At 39.5% G+C, this 23,112-nt stretch overlaps 1 protein-coding gene across 4 annotated transcripts in view; it reads right to left on the reverse strand.

Moving 5' to 3' along the window:
• Mapk8 (mitogen-activated protein kinase 8) overlaps window positions 1-23,112 on the reverse strand; it is a 111,386-nt gene that overhangs the window by 34,772 nt on the left and 53,502 nt on the right. For all 4 annotated transcript variants that reach the window (XM_008834122.3, XM_008834124.3, XM_008834121.2 and 1 more), the window contains exon 2: window positions 11,917-12,085. In XM_008834122.3, coding sequence (XP_008832344.1) covers window positions 11,917-12,038 — 122 coding nt within the window. In that variant the 5' untranslated portion in view covers window positions 12,039-12,085. The remainder of the gene's footprint in view (window positions 1-11,916; window positions 12,086-23,112) is intronic.

Consider the following 23,112-nt stretch of genomic DNA (forward strand, 5'->3'; position numbering starts at 1 on the left):
TAAATTTATAAAATGTTTCTCTATGACTTTTTCAAACACCATTACTGTTATTTATTCCCTCCTCCCTCCCTAATCCTCTGTATTACCCTCCTTTCCCCTCAAGTAAGTCATTCCTTCCCCCATTTTCTCCCTTTCCTCCTTCATAGCACTGGTGTCCTATTACCTCTGTCTCTAGAGCTCCTCATATCCTACAACGGTCTCTCTACTTTCCTGGCTTTTGTGGCTACTCCTAAGTTACATACTCAAATCTAAAAATTCAGAGCTAGGATCCACAAGTGAGAGAGCATGTGGTGCTTGTCTCTGAGTCTTAATTGCTTGACATACTGTATTTTCCAACTCTAGACATTTACCTGTAAATTTTATTTTATTTTACAACCAAATAGAATTACATTGTGTAAATATACCACATTTTTGTTAACCACTCATCAGTTGAGGGTTACTTAGGTTGCTTCCATCTCTTAGCGGTTGTGAAAAGAGCAGCAACAAACATGGTTGTACAGTGTCTCTACAATAGGATGAGTCCTTTGGGTATATGCCAGGGAGTGGTATAACCGGGTCATATGGTAGTTTCAAAAGAGTTCTCCACACTGTTTTCCATAGGGGTTACACGAGTTTGCAATCCCACCAGCAATGAATGAGCATTCCCCTTTCTCCACATCCTCGCCAGCATTTGGTATTAATTGTTCTCTTGATCCTAGCCAGTCTGGTTGGGGTAAGGTGATACCTTAGGGTGGTTTTAATTACTAACGATGTTGAACACTTTTTCAGATGTCTGTTAGTCATCTGTATTTCTTCCTTTGAGAACTCTGTTTAGATCTTTAGCCCATCTTTTAATTGGGTCATTTGGTTTCTCGATTCTTTGTTTTTTGAGTTCTTTATATTTTCTGGATGTTAAACTTCTATGTCAGATGTGTTACTGGTGAAGATTTTTTCCGACTCTGTGGGTTTTCTCTTGACTTTTTTGATTGTTTCTTTTGCTGTACAGAAGCTTTTTAGTTTAACGAGGTCCTACATGATTGCCGACCTTAATTCCTCATCAACTTCTGTCCAATTTACAAAATCCTTTCCTACACCTATATCTTGTAAGTTACTGCCAATATTTTCTTCTAATAATTTCAGTTTCCTGTTTCACATTGAGGTCTTTGATCCATTTGGAGTTGACTTTTGTGCAAGGTGAAAAGTAAGGATCTAGTTTTATTCTTCCACAGAAGAGCACTATTTGCTGAAGATGTTGCCTTTCCTCTGTTGTATTCTTGGCACCTTTATAAATATCAGGTGGCTGAAATTGCATGTACTCAGATTTGGGTCTTCAATGATGTTCCACTGATCTGTTTATTTTTGTGCCAGTACCATGGTGATTTTATGACTATAGTATCTGTACTATACTTTGAGATCTGGTATAGTAATCCCCCCAACAATGCTCTTTGTGTCCAGGGTTGCTTTGGCTACCTGGGGTCTTTTGTGCTTTCATACGAATTTAAGGATGCTTTTTTCCCCCCTAATTCTGTGAAGTATGTCATGGGGATTTTGATTGGGATTGCACTGAACCTATATATTGCTTTTGGTAGGATGGTCATTTTCACAATATTAATTCTTCCAATCCATGAGCATGGGAGGTCCTTCCATCTCCTGGTGTCTTCCTCAATCTCTTTAATGATTCAAAATTTTCACTGTAGAGATCTTTGGTGACTTTGGTCAGATTTATTCCAAGATTATTATTATTTTTTTTTGGCAGCAACTGTGAATGGGAGCATTTCCCTGTACTCTTTCTCCAACTGCTTGTTATTGGTATATAGAAAGGATACTGATTTTTGTAAACTGATTTGTAATCTGCCACTATACTGAAAGTGTTGATCAGTTCTAGGAATTTTCTGGTGGAACTTTTGGGATCTCTTAGGTATAGAATCGTATCATCTGCAAAAAGGGTCGTATCATCTGTTTGACCTCTTCCAATTATTACTCTTTCAATTTCCTTCTCCTGTCTTATTGCTCTAGCAAGAGTTTCAAGCAGTATGTTGAAAAGGAGTAGATACAGTGGACATCCTTGTCTGGTTCCTGATTTTAATGGGAATGCTTCCAATTTTTCTCTATTTAGAAAAATGTAGGCTGTGGGTTTGTTGTATATAGGTATAATTATGTTGAGGTATGTTTCTTCTAGTCCACCTCCCTCTAGGACTGCATGCTGAATTTTGTCAAAAGCCTTTTTTGTATCTATTGAGATGATGAGGTGGTTTTTGTCTTTGAGTCCATTTTTATGATTAATGATGTTTACTGACTTGTGTATTTTTGAACCATACCTGCATCTCTGGAATAAAGCCCACTTGATGATGGTGAATGCTCTTTTTGATGTGTGTCTGTATGCGGTTTGCAAGTGTTTTGTTGAGAATTTTTGCATCTATGTTCATTAAGGATATGGGGCTATAGTTTTCTTTTGTGGTTGTGTCTTTACCCGGTTTTGGTATTACAGTGATGCTGGCTTCATAGAAGGAATTTGGGAGTTCTCCCTCTGTTTCTATCATTTTGAATAATTTAAGTAGTATTGGTTGGAGGTCTTCCTTAAATGTCTGGTAAACAGCTTCTAGAGACAGAGTTCATTTCTTCTTTTAATAATGTATATACTGTAAGAAGTTTCTATAATGGTAGGTTTCCATATGGCTTTTTCTAAAGGTTATTAATGTTACTTATCCCTCCCCATACTCCCTCCTCTGCCCTGACCTCCCAGTCCCCACCCATTTAACCCTTCTCACTCTAATATTCCCCTTTCCCCCTTGATACCACTAGGTTGTACTACCCTTCCTAAGTGCCCCCTTCCCCATCCATGGCTTAGTTTCTTGGCCTCTCTGGATTTTCTAATTGAAACACGTATATCTAATATTTCAAAGCTATCATTCAGCTATGACAGAGGACATTCAGTGTTTGTCTTTCTGGGTGTGGGTTACCTCACTCAGGATGCTTGCTCCCAATTGCATTCATTTAATTAAAAGTTTCATAATTTCTTTCTTTCTTTCTTTCTTTTTTTTTTTTCGGTCTTTTTGAAGCAAGGTCTCCCTGTGGCCCCAGCTGTCCTGGAACTCACTATGTATAATAATCCATTATGCATATATACCACACTTTCATTATCCATTCATCAGCTGATGGACATCTAGGTTGTTTCCAGTTTCTGGCTATTATGAAAAGGGTGGCAACGAACAGGTATTTCTTTCTTTTTTTTTTTTTTTTTTTTTGGTTTTTGGTCTTTTTGAGATGGGGTCTCCCTGTAGCCCCAGCTGGCCTGAAACTTACTATGTAGACCAGGCTGGGCTTGAACTCTCAGAGATCTGCCTGCTCTGCCTCCCAAGTGCTGGGATTAAAAGCATGCACCACCATGCCCGGCCTATAAACAGGTATTTCTGTAGTAGAGTACAGAGTCTTTTGGGTATATGCCTAAGAGTGGTTATGTCTGGGTCATATGGTAGATCAATCGTGAGCTTTTTGAGGAATCTCCACACTGATTTCCACAGTGGCTGCACCAGTTTGCAATCCCACCAGCAGTTTCAGGTGTTTCCCTTTCTCCACATCCTTATCAACATTTATTGCTGTTTATTTTTGGATCTTAGCCATTCTGACCATCATAAAATGAAATCTCAAAAATCTGCATTTCCCTGATGACTAAAGATGCTGAATTTTTTTTTAAAGTATTTATCAGTCATTTGTGTTTCAAACTGAGAGAATTCCCTGTTCAGCTCCTTGTCCCACTTTTTAATTGGGTTGTTTTTTTGATGTTCAGTTTTTTTGAGTTCTTTGTATATTCTAGATACTCTCTGTTAGAGGTGTAGTTTGTAAAGACTTTTTCCCATTCTGTAGGTTGTCTCTTCACTGAAATGGTATTCTTTGATGTACAGAAGATTTTTAAGTTTCATGTGGTCCCACTTATCTATTGTTGGATTTAAGGACTGAGCCATAGGAGTCCTGTTCAGAAAGTCCTTTCCTGTGCTTATAAATTCCAATGCATTCCCCACTTTTTGCTTTATGTGATTCAAGGTATCGGATTTTATGTTGAGGTCCTTGATCGATTTGGAGTTGAGATTTGGGCATGGTGAGAAATAGGGATCTAGTTTCATTCTTCTACATGCTCTCATACAGTCTGACCAGCACCATTTGTCAAACATACGACCTTTTCTTCAGTGTGTATCCATGGTTCCTTTGTCAAAACTCAGGTGGCTGTAAATGTGTGGATTTAAATCTGGGCCCTCAATTTGTTTCCACTGATCAGTGTGTCTGTTTATATGCCAGTAGCACACTGTTTTATTACTATATCTCTGCACTATAATTTGAGATCAAGGATACTAATGCCTCTAATAGTTTTTATTGTTCAGGATTATTTTGGTAATCCTGGTTCTTTTGTGTTTCCATATGAAATTTGAGATTTTTTTTTTAACAATTTCTGTGAAGAATTGTGTTGGAATTTTGATGGGAACTGCACTGAATTTGTAGACTGCTTTTGGTAGGATGACGATTTTCACAATAATAATCCTACCGATTCATGAGCATCAGAGCTCTTTACATCTTCTGGTATATTCTTCAAATTCTTTCTTCAATGTCTTAAACTTTTTATTGTACAAGTCTTTCACTTAATTTCTTAGATTTATTCCGGGATTTCTTATGAATTTTGAGGCTATCATAAATGGGTTGTTTCCCAGATTTTTTTTGTAGGTATGCTTATTGTTGGTGTACAACAAGGCTACTGATTTTTGATATTTTATATTCTGCTACTTTGCTGAATTTATCAGCGTAAGAGTTTTCTAGTGGAGTCTTTAGAGTCCTTTATATACAGATTATACCATCTGAAACTAAAGATACTTTGACTACTTCCTTTCCTATCTGCTATTGTCTTCATTTGTCTTATTGCCCTAGCTAAGAGTTCAAGCACTATATTGAACAGGAATGGAGGGAATGGACATCTTTGTCTTATCCTGATTTTAATGAGAATGCTTTTCAGATTTTCTTCATTTAGTATGATGTTGGCTGTGGGCTTACAGCATATTCCTTTATTATGGTGTGATATGCCCTCTTTACACCTAGGTTCTCCATAGCTTTTTAAAAAAAATATTTTTATTTTATGTGTATGAGTGTTATGCCTGCATGTAGGTAAGTGTACCCGTGTTGTGCAATGCCCACAGAGTACAGAAGAGGCTGTCGGATACCCAAGAACTGAAGTTACGGGCAGTTGTTAGCTGCCATGTGGGTGCTGGGATTTGAACCCCGGTCTTTTGCAAGAACAGTCAAGGTACTTAACTGCTGAGCCATCTCTCCATCCCCCTCCATAGCTTTTATGATGAACTGATGCTGGATTTTGTCAAAGATCTTTTCTGCATCTAATGAGATTATCATGTGGTTTCTGTCCTTGAGACTGTTTATGTGGTGGGTTACATTTATTGAGATATGCTTAACTATTCTTGCATCTCTTTGTAATGTGTTCTTCCATTTGGCTTGCAAGTATTTTATACTTTTTGCAACTATGTTCATCAGAGAGATGGATCTGTAATTTTATTGTATTTTATTTATTTTTGGTTGGGTCTTTGTCTGATTTTGGTATTAGAGTAATACTGGCTTCATAGAAGGAATTTGTGAGTGTTTCTTCATTTTCTATTTTATGGAATAATTTGAGGAGTACTGGTATTATTTCTTTAAAAGTTTGGCAGAATTTTCCTCTACATTCACCAGATCCTGGGCTCCAGTGTTTTATTTCATTGCTTGTTATGGAGCCATTTAACTTTTGTCATTTTGGTTTGATTTTGGTAGACTGCACATATCTAGAAATTTATTCACTCCTTCTAGATTTTCTAGTATATTTGTGTAGATTTCTATTCTATATTTGTGTAGATTTTCTAGTATAGTGAAATATAGATTGTTAAAGTATGTCCTTTGGATTTTCTAAATTTTCTCCAGGTCTGTTATGTTTCCCTTTTCATCTCTGAGTTTGTTAATTTGGGTCCTTCCTCATTCACTTTTGGTTAATTTGGCTAAAGGTTTGTCAATCTTGAGAAGCCTTTCAAAGAACCAACTCTTTTGTTTCATTGATTCCTGTGTGTGTGTGTGTGTGTGTGTGTGTGTGTGTGTTTGTGTGTGTGGTTTTTTTCATTTCTATTTCATTAATTTCAGCCTTGATTTTATTTACGTCTTTCTGGCTACTCCTTTTAGGTGTTGTTCTTGGTTTTCTAAGGTTTTCAGGTATATCATTAACTTATGAGATGCTTCTAATTTTCTAGTACAGGCACTTAATGCTATAAATTTTCATCTTAGGACTACTTTCATTGCTGTCTCAAAGGTTTTGTATGTTGTATTTTCATTTTCATTCAATTCTAAGAAATTTGAAATTTCCTTCTTGAGTTCTCCCATGAACCAATCTTCACTCAGTAATATGTTGTTTAGCTTCCATGGATTTGTGCAGTTTCCTCCATTTTTATTATTATTCATATCTAGCTCTATTCCTTTGTGGTCAGATAAAATACTAGGTAGTATGTCAATTTTCAAAATATGTGGAGACTTGCTTTGTATCCTAATATGTGGTCAATTCTGGAGAAAGTTCCATGGGCTACCGAGAAGAAAATGTATTTTTTGGTGCTTGGCTAGAATGTTCAGTAGATGTCTATAAAGTCCCATTTGATTTATGGTGTCATTTAATTCCAGGGTTTCTCTGTTTAGTTTTTGTCTGGTTGACCTATTGGTGACAGTGGGGTATTGAAGTCACCCACTATCACAGTGTTGGAGTCAATGTGAGAACTTAGAATAAAGTTTCTTTTGTGACATTGGATGCCCCTGTCTGAGGTAGACATATGTTTAGCATTGTACTTTCTTCTGGGTGGGTATTTCCTTTAATGAGTATGAAGTGTCTTTCCCTGTCTCTTCTGACTAGTTTTAGTGTGAGGACTACTTTGTCAGATATTAGAATAGCTACACCTCCTTGTCTTTTAGTTGCATTTGCTTGAATATCTTTTTTCATCCCTTTATCCTCAAGTGATGTTGATTATTATTAGTGAGGTGCATTTCTTAGAGGCAGCAAATTGATGGATCCTGTTTTCTAATCCAATCAGTTAGTCTGTATTTTTTTAACTGGGGAGTTGAGACCATTAATATTGTAATTATTACTGACAATGTTTATTAATTTCTGTTATTGATGTTGTAGTGTTGTTTTCTTAGACTTCTTTTGGTTGACTGTTCTGGGATCATTTACTCTTTGTGCCCTCTTGAGAGTGTTTAACCTTCTCTCTGACCGAAATATTCCATTGAGTATTCTTTGTTTTCCATTCTCTCTCAATTATAACTGCCAGCTTTGCTGGGTATAATAATCTGGTCTCTAATCTGTGTTTTTTCCTAACTTGTATGACACTGCTCCATGTCCTTCTGGGTTTCAGGGTCTCCACTGAAAAGTGAGCTGTTATTTTGATAGGCCTGTCTTTATATGTGGTTTGATCTTTCTCTCTTACAGCTTTCAATACCTTTTCTTTTCTTGAGTTTTGACTATTACATGATGTAGGGAGTTTCTTTTCTGGTCCTGTCTACATGATGTTATGTATGCCTCTTGTACCTTGATAGTATCTCTTAAGTTTGGGAAATTTTCTTCAATGATTTTACTAAAAATATTTTTGGCAACTTTGACCTGGGTTTCTTCACCATCTTCTATTCCTATGATTCTTAGGTTTGGTCTTTTAACAGTGTTCCAGAGGTCTTTCATATTCCATTCCTGGGTTTAGATTTGGCATTTTCTTTGATTAGACGGTTCATTTCCCTAAGCTTGTTTTCAAGATCTATTAGTGTCTGTTTCATTTCCTCCAATTCCTTTTTGTTTCTTTCTTCTAAACTTTTTAAGTTCCTGATTTTATTTCACCTTTTATTTCAGATTGGCTTTTCTTTTATTATTATTTTTTTATTTTATGTGTATGAGTGTATTGCCTGCATGTATGTAAGTGCACCCCTGTCGAGCAGTGCCTACAGAGGTCAGAAGAGGGTGTTGGATTCCCTAGAACAGGAGTTAGGACAGTTGTTAGTTGTTAATATGGGTACTGGGAATCAAACCCGGATCTCTGCAAGAGCAGCCAGTGCTCTTAACTGCTGAGCCATCTCTCCAGCTCCTCAGATTGGCTTTTCTTCAGAGGTTCTACTTCTCTACTGAATTTAAACTTCACATTTTCCATTGTTTTTGGTTATTTCATTCAAATGTTTATATTTTCAGCCTTTTTGTTCATATTCTTTTTGAGTTCTTTGAACATATTTATAATTGCTATTTTGAAGTTACTGTCTTGTTCATCCACTTGGTTGTCATTCTCGGGAAACATTATGGTGGGTTGTTAATTTCTTCAGTAGCCATATATCTTGGTTATTCATGTTATTTGTGGGGGGTTTTTTGTTTTAATTTGGAGGGGCATCTGGACTTGTATGGTGGTGTTTCTTGGTACGGGTAAGTGATCTCATCCTTGCTGAAAGGTTATTTCTATCTTGTTTGTTGTTTCCCAGTTTGTGAGCTTATGGCCCAGCTGAGCAGTACTTGGTTTTCAGTTTGGGGATCACTTTACCTTGATGCACAATTGGGGTGAAAGAAGTGGTCTTGCTTCAGATAGAGATAGGGGCAACTCTTCAGCTAAGATTCCAGGATTGACTACACAGGGTCTCGGATCAGTAAAGTGGGATGAGGGCTTAGGTCAACATGTTAGCTGGTACGTCAGAGTAGGAGTCTGCAGGTCTAGGGAGCAGAGAATTCAGATGGCAGGGTACAGGCAGGTCTCAGCAACCGGATTCAGGCTAATTGCTGATTCTTTTTATTTTCTAGTCTTTTTGAGAGAGGGTCTCCCTGCAGCAGCCCCAGCTGAGCTGACTTGGAACTCACTATGTAGTCCAGGCTGGCCTCGAATTCACAGAGATCCGCCTGCCTCTGCTTCCCAAGTGCTGGGATTAAAGGCATGTGCTACCACACTCAGCTAATTGTTGATTCTTAAATATGCACAAATCAGAAACACCTAGTGATGCTGAAGCCCCAATCCAGACCCAGGGAATTAACTATCTGTGGTTAAGGTCCAAAACTTCACACACCAAAACTAAGTTCTTCAGTTGATTCTGATGGTAAAAACTGAGATTTGAATTTTTGTATTTAACATTTATTTCATAATAATCTTCTGTGGAAATTATTTTAAGTGAAAATTTGATGAGAGTTATACCTTAAGACAGTGAATAGTTAAAAGGACTTAAAGTCCTTTCTAAAGAAAATTTTAAAAAGTTCTAAACACAAATTTTTTTTAATATATATTTTTTATTTTTTACAGGAAGCATTTCATTACAGCTTTAACATATTCAATAAATGTTTCCAGAGCAAAGATACATCTCTTTCAAAAGTGGCTATAAAATTTTTAGGTTCACTGTTGAATTAATACAGTTATACAATATTGAACTCAGTATAAACCCTATAAGACATAAAATTAAATGTTTTTAACCTTTAAAAAAGATCTTCATTTCATTTTAAAATATATTGTTTCTTAGAGAAAGACTCATCGTTTTTGCTAATAACACAGATGCTGGCGCATGCATCTCTAATCTGTATGCATCTGATTATTACTAGTCAACATCAGTTGGACTCAGGTTCTTGGCATCTGTTTATGTCTATGAAGTCATCGGGTAGATTTCAATGGTAATGTTTATCACCTCTACTAATTAACATGACGTAAGTTTTTATGCTTCCTCCTCAAATATAATTCTTTTTTAAAATTCGTTGATTTTGTGTGTGTATATTACACAGAACACTCCAAACCATCTTATTCATCTAAACACAAATTTCAAAGTGTACTTACCTGGGAATAACTGAAGAAACACAAATGACAATGTATCTTTAAATATAATCAAGTAGTATATAACCAAAATCCTCACAGTTCTTCTGTAAATTAGGTGAATAAACAGGCTTAGAAGTATTCGTTTTGCCAAGTGTTTCAAGGCAAGTAAATCTCAGTCCTAGAATCTGGCCCAAGAGCTGCATTCACAATTGAATATACATTATAATACTTAAGTTTAACTTGCTTAGAGGCTGGAGAGATAGCTCAGTAGATAAGACTGCTTGCTGTGCAAGCTTGAAGAGCTGAGTTAGGCTCTTAGCACCCATGTAAAAAGTAGCACATGCACTTATAACTCCAGGACAGAACACGGAGGATCCTAGGGCTTGCTGGCTACCAGCTTAGCAACAGGTCAGTGAAAAATCTTTTTTCAAAGTGAGTAAGGTGGAGAATGACAGCAGGACACTTGATATCTGGCCTCCTCTGGCATCTGTACATGCATGCATCTGCATACGCATATGTACTGGCACACACACATGCACACATACACCACATACTCAAAAAAATGTTTTTGTTAGGTTTTAATATTTTGCCAAAATTATTCTGATTGTTTTTTTAAAGAAACATATATTACAGGTGAAGCTTCCTTCCTCTTCCCTGCTCTTAGACGCAAGGAAAATCCTTAGTTTATTCGTGCCTTTATCCTTTCTATACATGTAGTCAGTCATGAATATATCACATTGCATATTTTACATTAAAGATAAATGGTACGATAAAGTGCTTTTTTTTGCAGCTTGCTTTTAACACTCAATTCTATACTTCCTTTAAAAAATTTTTTTAATTATTTTTATTTTATGTGTATGAGTGTACTGCCTGCATGTGTTGTTAAGTACACCTGTGTCATACAGTGCCCAAGGAGGTCAGAAGATTGTGTCAGATCCCCTGAAACTGGAGTTAGGGACAGTTATTAGCTGCCATGTGGGTGCTGGGAATCAAACCCAGGTCCTCTGTAAGAGCAGTCCATGCTCTTAAACCACTGAGCCACCTCTCCAGCCCCTTAAAATTTTTTTTATTTGCTTATTTATTTTATGGGTATTGAGTGTTATCCCTGCATGTATATAAATGCACCCGTGTGGTACAATACCCATGGAGGCCAGAAGAAGGCCCATGGAACTGGAGTTAGAGGTGGTTGTAAGTTACCATGTGGGTGCTGGGATTTAAACCCAGGTCTTCTGCGAGAGCAGCCAGTGCTCTTAAGCATTGAACCATCTCTCCAGCCCCTCAGTTCTACACTTCTGGTAGTGCCTTGTTGAGATGGCTCCAGTTCTTTTTAAATACTGTATAGTATTTTGCAGTCCGACTGTATAATTTTTTATTTTCCTGTTGACAGATTTGATGCTGCTCCCAACTTTTTCTATTAGAAATGATGCTGCAAAGAACAGTATATGTATCTTACAGAATCTTACAGAAGTGCTGGATCATAAATACTCCTGGTTTCTTTTAACAGATTTTGAAAGAAATTTTGTTTGAGAAGTAATAGAGATGTAATTATGCTTGAGTAAGGCTTAGCATTTCCTCAAACAGTAGATTATAATACCAACTTAAGTGATGCTGAATCATTAGCAAAACTACCCCAAGGAATGTGCTTCATTTCAATTTATAAAAGATTACGCTGATCTATAAAACCTGGGTCTTTCATATAAAGTAGCTTATAAATCAGTTTTAAAGATATGAATGGGCTTTGAAGCATACAATATGATGGTATTAACTGACTCTTCCCCCTAGTGTAAAATAAGATTTCTGGAATTTCAGAGTTTGATTACAGAGTGAAAGTGAAGTGCACCGTCTCACTATCAGCTTGGGAGTAGATGTATAACCAGAATTAACAAGCCTGCCACTTCTCTTTCTTCATACAGGTATCTGTCTCCATATGGCTTTGACCAAGTATTTAATCATATATACTTTAAGATAGCAGTGTTTGTTAATGAAGTTATGTCTTACAAATAATAAACAATTTACCATGTTATATTGTTACAGCTTTCGTTTGTATTTTTTTGAGGCAAGTAGATTACTTTCTGAAATAGTTAAAGACTATTTGCCTAATTTTTAAATAAAAACTTACCACACTATTCCTTGAGCTCCTGAGCCTATAGGTTTTAAATTCTGGTATCGTTTCAGGACTGTGAATGTAGAATCTCCAATCTCTACACTATAAAAATTGTTGTCACGTTTGCTTCTGCTCATGATGGCAAGCAGTTAGTTTAATGGCTTCATCCAAATATTCACCGAGGCTGCAAAATGAAAGAAAACATGACATAAAAAAATGAACTCATGTCATCTTAACCTGAGTCTTTACTGGCTATTCACTGATAGTGACAAAGACTTTGAGGTCATGTCCAAGGAGATGCTTCATTAAGAGCATATTACAAAGACCAAAAAAATACCACAGAGCCTTGTTTATTCTAAAAATCATTTTTTATTATGTCCAATTTTCTCCAATCTAGAAATCACTGGTATTAATCACTTGCATATTTACCTTACTAAAAGAACAAAGGAGAGACTGGGGATACAGCTTAGTTAGTGAAGAGCTTGCCACACAAGCATGTGGGCTTGAGTTCAAGCACATGTAGAAAGCTGGGCATGGTGGGGTGTACTTACAGTGCCAGTGTTGGGAGACAGACATTCCTGAGGCTCACTGGCTTGCCAGCCTAGGAGTCTCACATCCCAGGGAGACTTTGTCTCAAAAAACAGAGTAGATGGCTCCTAAGGAACACCTGACCTCTGGCCTTCATACACACATGAACATACCCCATACATACAAAAGAATAGAAATAATTATAATCAAACAGGTTCTTTAAGACAGTTCTACAATGGAATACCAGAGTAGTAAATTATTAGCACGTACTATACCTGTCTAACAAATTAGATCCTTTTACAATGATAATCCTCTGACTCTCAACAATAACATCCTGGTACAAACACCATGGTTGAAAGGATGAGGAGCAGGGTATAAAACACAAGATCAAGGAGAGAGAGAGACATTTTGTATGTTAGTATACAAACAATGCTATTCTAATGTGTTTGGAGCACTCGGGTAAATTCTAAGTTCAATTTTTCTTCTGTTGTTTTTTTGAGACAGGGTCTCCCTGTACCCCTAGCTGGCCTGGAACTATGTAGACCAGGCTGGCCTTGAACTCACAGAGATCCACCTACCTCTGTTAGGATTAAACGTGTGCACCACCATGCCCAGCCTAACTTTAATTCTCTACCACATGCCAAATTAAAAGTCAAGGCAATCCTTTTTTCTTATTTGAATACTGAATATTGACAAATCCATTATCTCTCCTTCCTTACTAGACGCAAGTATTCTATTCTAAAATGCATGCACTGGGTGGGCAGGTTGGACCTGTAATCCTGGCACTCAGGAGGCTATGCAGGTAGGTTAGCCCATTGCAAACAAAACAAGGTAAAATGCATGCAATACAGCTCTAACCTATATCCACCAATCCAGTTATGTAGAGATGGAAAAATCAAGGAAAACAGGGATTTTAATCATATTCATATCCATACCCTCACCGCCCACAAAGTTTAGCTGACAGGTATGTGGTTCAAATGCTGCCACAACTAGCTAGACCCAAACTTCCTTATCTTTGTCTCAGACAGGGACTTTTTACACTTTTTTCCTCCATTCAAGAACTAGACAAATCACTTGCTTTTTTATAACTTTTTGTTGTTAACCAACTAATATGTAATTTGCCTATGCTACACCCTACTACCCAAGATACAGAAATGTAAGCACTTCCTCCCTTTGGGGTCCAGACTTTGAGACTTAGTCCTCTGGCCCAGGCTGCAGCCTAAATAAACCTGCTTCCTGGACCTTCCTGGTGTTGCCTCATCTTTCCTAGTACACAGCAAGTCATGAAACCAGATGAATACAAATAATTACTGGTTGTTGTTGTTTTGGTATGTGTTGTGTACCATTTTGGAGAAAAACTCATTGAGACACAAAATGTTCTAAAAGGGAGGTGAAACCAGGATGTTCTAAGGAGAAGTAAAACTCTACCCTGCAAAGAAGCTCATTAAATTAAAAAAAATAACTCAATAGCTTCAGGAAGTTCCTGAAACTGATCAGATTCACTAGACTCTTCTCTACTCAAGCACATATAAGTTCTAAGGACTGCTAGAAGACAAGGTGATCTACCCAGGAAAGGCAGAGACCAGCAGAGCTGCCTGGAAGAGGCAAAGACTAGCTCAACTGCCTGAAAAGGACACTCTCCAACCTACTGGACTGCCCGCAGTGCAGGCCATGTTTTCTGCTTTAGTAACTTGTCACCCACAATGGTTTCTGGTGATGCAGATGGCTTTGAGTCACTTCTACTCCTGTAAGTAACCCCAATAAAACTCACTCACCAAGTTGAACTTTGGTAGTATCTTTCCTTTGGTCTGTCATTGATTCCCTATCTGGGTGAGTAGTTCACATCTCCCCAGGAACAATGTCACACAACAGAGGGGGGGGGAGCAACTCTAATAACAATAAAAATTCTGACAGGAGTTTTAATGGACTGTCTACCATGGATCAGGCACTGTGTTACATCCTGGGGTTAAGTAACAAACTATGGTGAGGGGGTGAAAAGCAAGAGAGAGTGCCTTGTCAGATCATTTTGATTTAACCTGCAGGAGAAAGGAGAAAGGAGAAGCAAAAAACAGAACAGAAAAAACAAAGAAGCTACTATTCTAATAGTGTTAGCAGTACTCAGAAACAGTAGGTGAGGAGTAAGTAGCTCTTCTGTTGGCAGACCAGGGTCCTTCAGTGTCAAAGGCTTATGGGCTAAGCTGACAAACTCAGTAGCATATAGCTCAAAGTTCTAAAGTCTTAAGGTTCTGGGCTCTAGAGGCCAGAGATTCATGGTTCTTGCTGCTCTGGACTTTGTCAGTAGCTTGGCACTTAGCAGCCAGTGTAATCCCTGGCTTAGCAAATCCTAGGAACAGCAACATTTAGCACGAGCTAGTGTTGCAGCTCTCAAGTGTTGGGTAACATCCAGTTACTAGGGCTCAATTGTCTTTCACTTTTCACTGTATTTCTACCATCTTTTATTACCTTCACCCCCCCACCCTCACCTGATGCTTCTCTCTGCAACTCTTCAGCTGGCTGCCCGTTTATGTTACCAGTTCAGCCCACTTGTGATAAAAACCAATGGTAGTAAAAAATAAAGGCAGGAAAAAAAAAAAAAACTACACGGTTTGAAAAGACATGTAGTCTAATGTTGAAGTATGGTTTGAGGGGCAGGGAGCATCATAGAAGAGTGTCTCCTGATTGACTAGTAGTAAAGTGAGATGAACAGCAGGGCTATACAGCCAAGGGGCGATGTGCACCTAAGGAGTTTGTACCAATCTCAGGCCTTTTATTTGGCTACCAGAAGAAGCCCCCCAACCCCCTTTGGTTGAGTGGGAATAGCTGCAAGGTAAGCAGGGCAGTGTAGGGTTGAGAAGATTTTGTTCTTGCTTAGAGTGTCACTTTCCAAGACCAGTACAGTACTCCTTATCTGGAGCAGTCATGACTAGGGCAGTTCTTCACCTATGGTCACAGTTGTCCCCTGAAGCTAGTGAAATGTTCTCAAGAGTAAACATAAGTGTCTAAAATAGCAGGCTGCTAGTCCAGCCAGTTGCCAATCAAGGGGCTGCTTGGCTGACAGTTCCCTCCTAAAGTTGCTGGGCACAGGGAAGGGCCTGTCAAATGTCCCACTTGAAGATTCAATAAAGGGTCTGGTGAGACAGCTCAGTAGTTAAGGGCAGTTGATGTTAAGCCCGACAACCTAAGTTCAATCCTTAGAACCCACATGGGGAAGGAAACTGAAAGTTGTCCTCTGACCTCCATACACATATGGCATATACACACAAAAAATAAGCAAATGCTTAAAAAAATGAATGTTCAACACAGAACAATTTGAATAACATAGCATTTAACAGTACTTAAGCATGGATAAGCATTATTAAATATTATTACCTCCTACACCAGTGAGGCCTACATCTCTCTGGTGTGTCTCAAAAGAGTCAGACTTAGAGTTTTCAAATAAAAGTTTGTCCAGGCGTGGTGGCACATGCCTTTAATCCCAGCACTCAGGAGGCAGAGGCAGGCAGATCTCTGTGGGTTTGAGGCCAGCCTGGGGCTACAGGGTGACTCTGTCTCAAAAAGGCCAAATAAATAAAAATCCAAACAACGTAAACTATAAAGTAGAAACCAATAAAGAACTAGATTTGGATAAATTAAACCAGGTTCCTAAGATATACTTCCAAAAATCATTAACCAAAATAATCAGGTAACGCTTCTCTTGCTTCACAAGCTCTGTATAAGTGGTCAGACCACAGGAGTGAAGAAAGGCTTTTCGTTGATGATCTAAACTTGTTCAGCTATGATCTCAGAACAATCAAATGTTGGTACTGGTTATCTTAATTGTTAGCTCACAAACCCTCTCTCTCAGAAATCAGGCCATACCCCTGCAGTGAAGGTTAGAGCACACAGGCGGGGGGGGGGGGGGGGGGGGGGGGGGGGGGGGGCCCTTTTGCAACTGCAAGATAAACTTACAGTCCTACACAGTACCTGCCTTGCCTCCTCCAAGCTCCATGTCACATAGGCTGAGCCAGACTATATCACATGGTATGGCGCTTGCGGTTACTGAAAAATCTATTAAAAGTAAGAAATCCCCTTTGTTTCAAGATTCCTCTGAAGGCATTCTCCTTCAGCTCCCAGACCCCAATCACACTAGGTCATTACTATTTTTCCTACTCTTCCACTTTGTCTAATTAAGCTCCTCTCCAGATTTGAGGGAAGTCCCTTAGTTTTCCCTCCCACCCCATGGATCCATCATGCTCTCTCTGTATGATGTACTGCCTCTCCTTATGTTCTCCCACCAAGGCCCAACCATGCCCCCAATCCCTGCTGCCATGGTCACAAAGCCCCCCACACCAAGCTTATTCTAAAGATTAATTGGTGTCAGTTTCCTTTTCTATTAAGCTGCCTCTCTCTAACACCAATCTCCCACCTACCTTAACTTGAACTCCCTCTTTATTGAAGTAGGGAAACAAGGGGGAAGAGAACTGGAAAAGAGAGAAAGTGTTTATCCTAGAAATGGGGGCCCACAAAAGGCATCAAGATAGCAAGAATAGTCCCTCATACTTTTCAAATATGATCAGAAATGAGCAGGGTTGATGCTCTTTTCACCTTCTGAACACAGGCTTCTACTCAAGCAGTCAAATTGCACCTGCAGATCACTTCCTACGCTTACTAGGAGGAATGCCACTCAACTTTTGAAGATTAGGACAGGAGAGAAAGGGGGAGCTTTTCAATATCTGACAGGAGTTGAAAAGTTGCTACAAAAGCAGGTAACAAATGGCTGAGAAGGTTTCTTTTTTTAAAAAAAATATTTTATTATTTTTATTTTATGTGTGTGAGTGTATTGCCTGTATGTATGTGAATGCACCCGTGTCATACACTGCCTGCAGAGCTCAGAAGAGGGTGTTGGATTCCCTAGAACTGGAGTTAAGGACAGTTTGTAGCTGCCATGTGGATGCTGGGAATTGAACCCGGGTCCTCTGCAAGAGCAGTCAGTGCTCTTAACCGCTGAGCCATCTCTCCAGCCCCAGCAGAGTTTCTTAAATGGCTAGAAAAAGTTGAGTAGCTCCAGGAACATGCCATGCCCTAGAGCAGGTTTCACTTCACCTTAACAGTAAGGAAATACTATTTATTTTCAGAAAAGGCAGGCCAAGCAACAGGTGGGGGAATCCACCAGGCAGGCGGCTGAGTATGGACAATCACAGCTCAGCAGGAGCAAGGCAGCAGCAGAGGCAGGTGTGCTGTGCTGGTTAGTTTTTTATCAACTTGACACAAACCCAGGCACACCAGAGAAGAGGGAATCTGAACTCTGATGTATTTCCTCCATTAGACTTAGCCTGTGGTGATGTCAGTGGGGTATTTTCTTGGAGGGCCCAGTCCACTGTGGGTAATACTATCACTAGGCAAAGTGGGCCTGAGCTCTAGAAGAAAAGTAGCTGAATGTGAGCCTAAATGCAACCCAGTAAGCAGTGTTCCTCTGCCGTTTCTGCTTCTTACTCCTGCTTTGAATTCCTGCCCTGACTTCCTTCAGTGATGGATTGTAACCTGTAAGGTGAAAAACTCTTTCCTCCTCCAAATTGGTTCTGGTGTTTTATCACAGCAACAGAAAAAGCAAACCAGAACGAATAAAAAAATTAAGTGAATGGTGCCCTTGGCAGAAGCCACAGCAGCCATTCCAAAGAACAGCAAACTCTCTACCCATTTACATGCATTCATGTAATATTTACTAGAGTACCTGACCCAAGCACTATGAACACAACAGCAATCAGCATCTTGCTCACTGTAGCGTTAGTAGTTAAAAGAGAAAAACTGACCTTTTAAGAGCTGAACATTACTTGCCTAATTGTAACTAAAGGCAATGTAAAGGGCAGGATGTCCCAGAAGCCTATGCTAGTCTGGACTCAGGAACCAGTGGAGTTCTCTGATACCATGCTACTTAGGAAAGATCAGAACATTGATTATGAGTTAACCAGGGAGGGAGGCAAGAGAGCTTTAAAAGCAGAAGAAACAGCACATGCAAAGACTCTTAAAAAAATCTACCAACTTTGGGAGAACAATTTGATGAGTCGTAAGAAATACAAAACATCCTGTAAGCAACATCGAATTATATAAAGCATTTCTATCTCCTTAAAAAGTTCTTTAAATGGTCGATCTCTACCCACCCCCCCACCATTGAGCTGTTTCACTGTGTCTGGTCTAGATCGCCACATAAATGAAATCACACAGCACACAGTCTACTTCTTTCACTTGCTATGGACTCTGGTGACTCATCACCTACTCATGAAGGCTTCTAATCCTTAACTTACGTGCACTGAAGTCTTTTTCACTCAAAGTACCTTAAACTTAAAATCTCTTCTAAATTTACTTTTTCAGATTTTAAAGCAGAATGTGGTCTTTATTTCTTTTTTAGAAGAAGCATTTCATTACAGCTTTAACATAATAACAATTTCCAGAGCAAAGATACAGCTCTTTCAAAAGTGGCTATAATTTTTTTAGGTTCACAGTTGATACTGAACTCAATATAAACCCTGTAAGACATAAAATTGAATGAGATTTTAACCTTTTTTAAAAAAGATCTCCATTTCATTTTAAAATATACTGTTTCTTACAGAAAGACTCATTGTTTTTGCTAATAACACTCAGATGTTGGCTCATGTGTCTCTAATCTGTATGTATCTGATTACTAGTCATAGTTGCACTCAGCTTCTTGGCAACTGTGTATGGATAGAAAGTCATCAGGTAGATTTCAATGGTAATGTTTATCACTTCTACTAATTAACATGATTTTTTTTTTTTTTTTGGTCTCTCTGTAGCCCCAGCTGTCCTGGAACTCACTATGTAGACCAGGCTGGCCTTGAACTCACAGAGATCCGCCTGCCTCTGCCTCCCAAGCGCTGGGATTTTTAAAGGCACGTATCACCATGCCCGGCCACACGAAGTAAATTTTTATGCTTCCTCCTCAAATATAACTCATTTTTTTAATTTGATTTTTTTCGTGTGTGTATATCAATAGAATATCCCAAACCATCTTATTCATCTATACCCACTTCCCACATGGCACCCTCCCATAGCCCCGCCCCACTAGAGCCCTTATACTCTGTCATCCCTGCTGTCTGCTGTATTGTTGGCACCCCCAGCCGTTCCCCAGTAATTGTCCATCCGATGAATCTAGTCAGCCTGTCGAGAGGGCTTTGTTTTAGGAAGGTCAGCTGTTCCTCATCTAGAAGCAATCAGTTGTCAATACTCCCTTAGAAAAGATTGGGGTCTGCTGTTCAGTGCAACAGATGTGTCTCCTACATCTTGAGATTGCTAAAACACTCAGGCTATTCAAAGAGTTAGAATTTAATATGCATATTTCAAAAGCAGGGTTAGAATTGTAACACTTATCTGAATCCTTTGCAGACAATGTCCTTCTAAATTTGAGAATCTTTCTTTCTCCTCCCTTCTCTGCACTACTCTCACAAAGGAAAGGTCAGGGTGCTACTCCCATAGACCTTCTAAAGAAGTAGAGGGAAAATCTCTCAAACATCTGTATAGTGTCTTAGTTTGTTCTCTATTGCTGTGACAAAACACTCTGACCAGTACCAACTTGGGGAAGAAAGGGTTTATTTGTCTTACAACTCCCAGGTCGCAGTTCATCAGGGAGCCCAAGGTAGGAACTCAGGGCAGGAACCTGGAGGCAGGAGCTGGAGCACAGGCCATGGAGGAACGCTGCTTACAGGCTTGCTCCCTTGGCTCCTGCTCAGCCTGCTTTCTTATGCAACACAGGCCCACCTGCCCAGGGGTGGGTGGCACCACCCACAGTGGGCTGGGCCCTCCCACATCACTCATCAAGAAGATGCCCTTCAGACATGGCCACAGGCCAGTCCAATAGAGGCAATTCCCTGATTGAGGCTCCCTCAACCCAGGTGTGTCAAGTTGACACTAAAGCTATCCAGCACAATTAGTATGTTTATTTCACTGACCATGAATACAGACAGAAATTGTTACAGCCAAGAGACAATCTTGGTACTCTGGCCATAACAAGCTCTTTCTATTTGATACAAATCTAGTTTTCCCTCTCTTCTAGAAGAATCAGATCTACCCACAAGAGGCAAGAGTTGGTTTGTATTTCCACAATTGGTTTTTATAAGATCCTAGTATTTATTGGGAATAGGTAAGTATACTTATTAAATGTCCACCACAAAATGATGCTTAGAGAGGCATCTGTTTGTCACAAATTAGCTGGCTGAGAACTTCTGCTCTGGTCCTGGATAGAAATCAAGGTACGTAAGAAGCTCTTCAAATGCTGTACCCAGCAGCTTTGCCTTCAGTATCTAAAGTACTGGGAAACAGCAGTAGCAGGAGGGCGGAAGCAGTGGCAAGTGGAATCCTCTCCGGTCAGTCTTTATGAAGGCCATGGGAATCAGATGCTTAGTACTTGGCAGTGGCTGGTGTCACAGCTCTGGGCTTGGGGTCTAAGACCTTTAGCAGCTCTCTGGAACTCTTCTGCTGACCAGGGCCTGCAGGTTCTCTTCTGGGGCTCCTCACGGCTTTTTATCCTTCTTTAGCCAGTTCCCTGCTCTCTCCTGTAGTCTCGACTCCAATGTCTCTTCTTGCCCTTTGTCATCTGAACTGTTTGGTTGCTCCTTCTGCCGTCAGGTGGCTGCCTGACCTTTTCTACTACTCAATGGCCACTGCTAATACCTGCTGGGCTGCTTAGTAGTTGGGTGCCGTCTCTGTTGGCATCACCCAGGATGGGGGTTCTGATGATGTTCATTGCCAACTGGATTCAGGATTCACAGAGGTGCTGAGCTGCTGGACTGTGTCAATTCCTATTACAGTACAGGGTCCCCATGCAGTGCCAGGCAGACAAGTTTCCAGGCCATATCACTGCAATCTTCAGCTGTCAAAGCTGCAGCCTTACCTCTGCTGCTTGAGCTCTCAAAACCATGGGTGGTGGGATGGTGCAGCACGATGCCCACTGATCAGGTTCAAGCTGTGTGCATGGGATCTAGTCTCTCCAGGCCTACACTGCTACTGGTATCCATGCAACTGCCACTGTGCAGGGCAAGAACTCGTCAGGCTGAGCTTGTAAAGCCATGGCAACTGCTCTCCTAATGCAGCTCTCTGCTAGCTCTGCTGCTGCTTCCACGTTTTTCTCCTGTTACTGGCTCCTCCAACTGATAGTAGTCAAAAAGGGCAGCCCAGGGAAACTGACTGGGAGAGGCTGCGCCAATGGGCAGGCTGCACAGGTGAGTGTCTTCTAGTAAATACAATGAGTAAGCCCAAGCAGCTGGCTTGTAAGGCCCAAGAAGGCGTGCATGCACCAGTCACAGCCAGTTGTTCAATCAACTGCAACCTTACTTATAATACCAGAGTCATTAAGGTTTATGCTTTGGAATGTTCTTGGTCATGTCATCAATCAGGGTTCCCTCTACCAGGGGAAGAACTCCCCCTCTGGCAAAGGTGGAAATGGTGCATCAAGAGGCTTCTGATTTCATAGTACACACTATTTCCAACAGTCCTGGCTGGAGCTGTGCCTTCAGATGCCAAAGCAATCAGCTACAATCTTTGTCTTGAGGTGTCCACAGAGAGTTTAAGAGTCGTAATTTTTTTGAAATTTATTTTATTTTTTTTATTAGAAGCAGCATTTCATTACAGCTTTAACGTACTCAATAACAATTTCCAGAGCAAAGATACATCTCTTTCAAAAGTGGCTATAAAATTTTTAGGTTCACAGTTGAATTAATAGTTATACAATATTGAACTCAGTACAAAAGATATACAATATTGAACTCAGTATAAACCCTGTGAGACATAAAATTGAATGAGTTTTTAACCTTTAAAAAAGATCTCCATTTCATTTTAAAATATACTGTTTCTTACAGAAAGACTCATTGTTTTTGCTAATAACACTTAGATGTTGGCACATGCATCTCTATCTGTATGACTCTGATTATTACTAGTGATGGTTGGTTGCACTTGGATCCTTGGCACCCGTGTATATGAATATAAAGTCATCGGGTAGATTTCAATGGTAATGTTTATCACTTCTACTAATTAACATGATGTTAATTTTTATGCTCTCCTCAAATATAACTCATTTTTTAAAATTTGTTAATTTTTTTGTGTGTATATCACATAGAACATCCCAAACAATCTCATTCATCTATATACCCACTTCCCAGATGGCACCCTCCCATAGCCTCCCCACCCCCCCACCTTGAGCCCTTATACCGTCATTCCTGCTACTGTCTGCTGTGTTGTCAGCACCCCAGCCTTTCTCCAGTACTTGTACATCTGGTGAATGAGCACAACCATCAACAAGCCCAATTGTGACTATGTTTAGCAATCAGGCTCAGCCAAAGCTGTGATGATGGTAGTTATTTCATGCAGAAGGGACTGCTGTATAGCTTCATCTTATTAAAAGGACCTGGAATTTAAAAGGATTTGGTGCTAGGAGCCACATATGAGGGAGAACATACATAGTTTTTCTGAGTCTGTGTTACTTCACTTAGTATAACAGTTTCTAGATCCATCCATTTACCTGCAAATTTCATTATTTCATCTTTCTTTACTGAATAGAACTCCATTGTATAAATATACCACATTTTTGTTAACCACTCATCAGCTGAGGGACTCTTAGGTTGCTTCCACCTCTTAGCTATTGTGAAAAGAGCAGCAACAAACATGGATGTACAAGTGTCTCTGCAATAGGATGAGTTC

The sequence above is a fragment of the Nannospalax galili genome, unplaced genomic scaffold, assembly GCF_000622305.1.
Source record: "Nannospalax galili isolate Female #2095 unplaced genomic scaffold, S.galili_v1.0 scaffold996, whole genome shotgun sequence".
NCBI lineage: Eukaryota > Metazoa > Chordata > Mammalia > Rodentia > Spalacidae > Nannospalax > Nannospalax galili.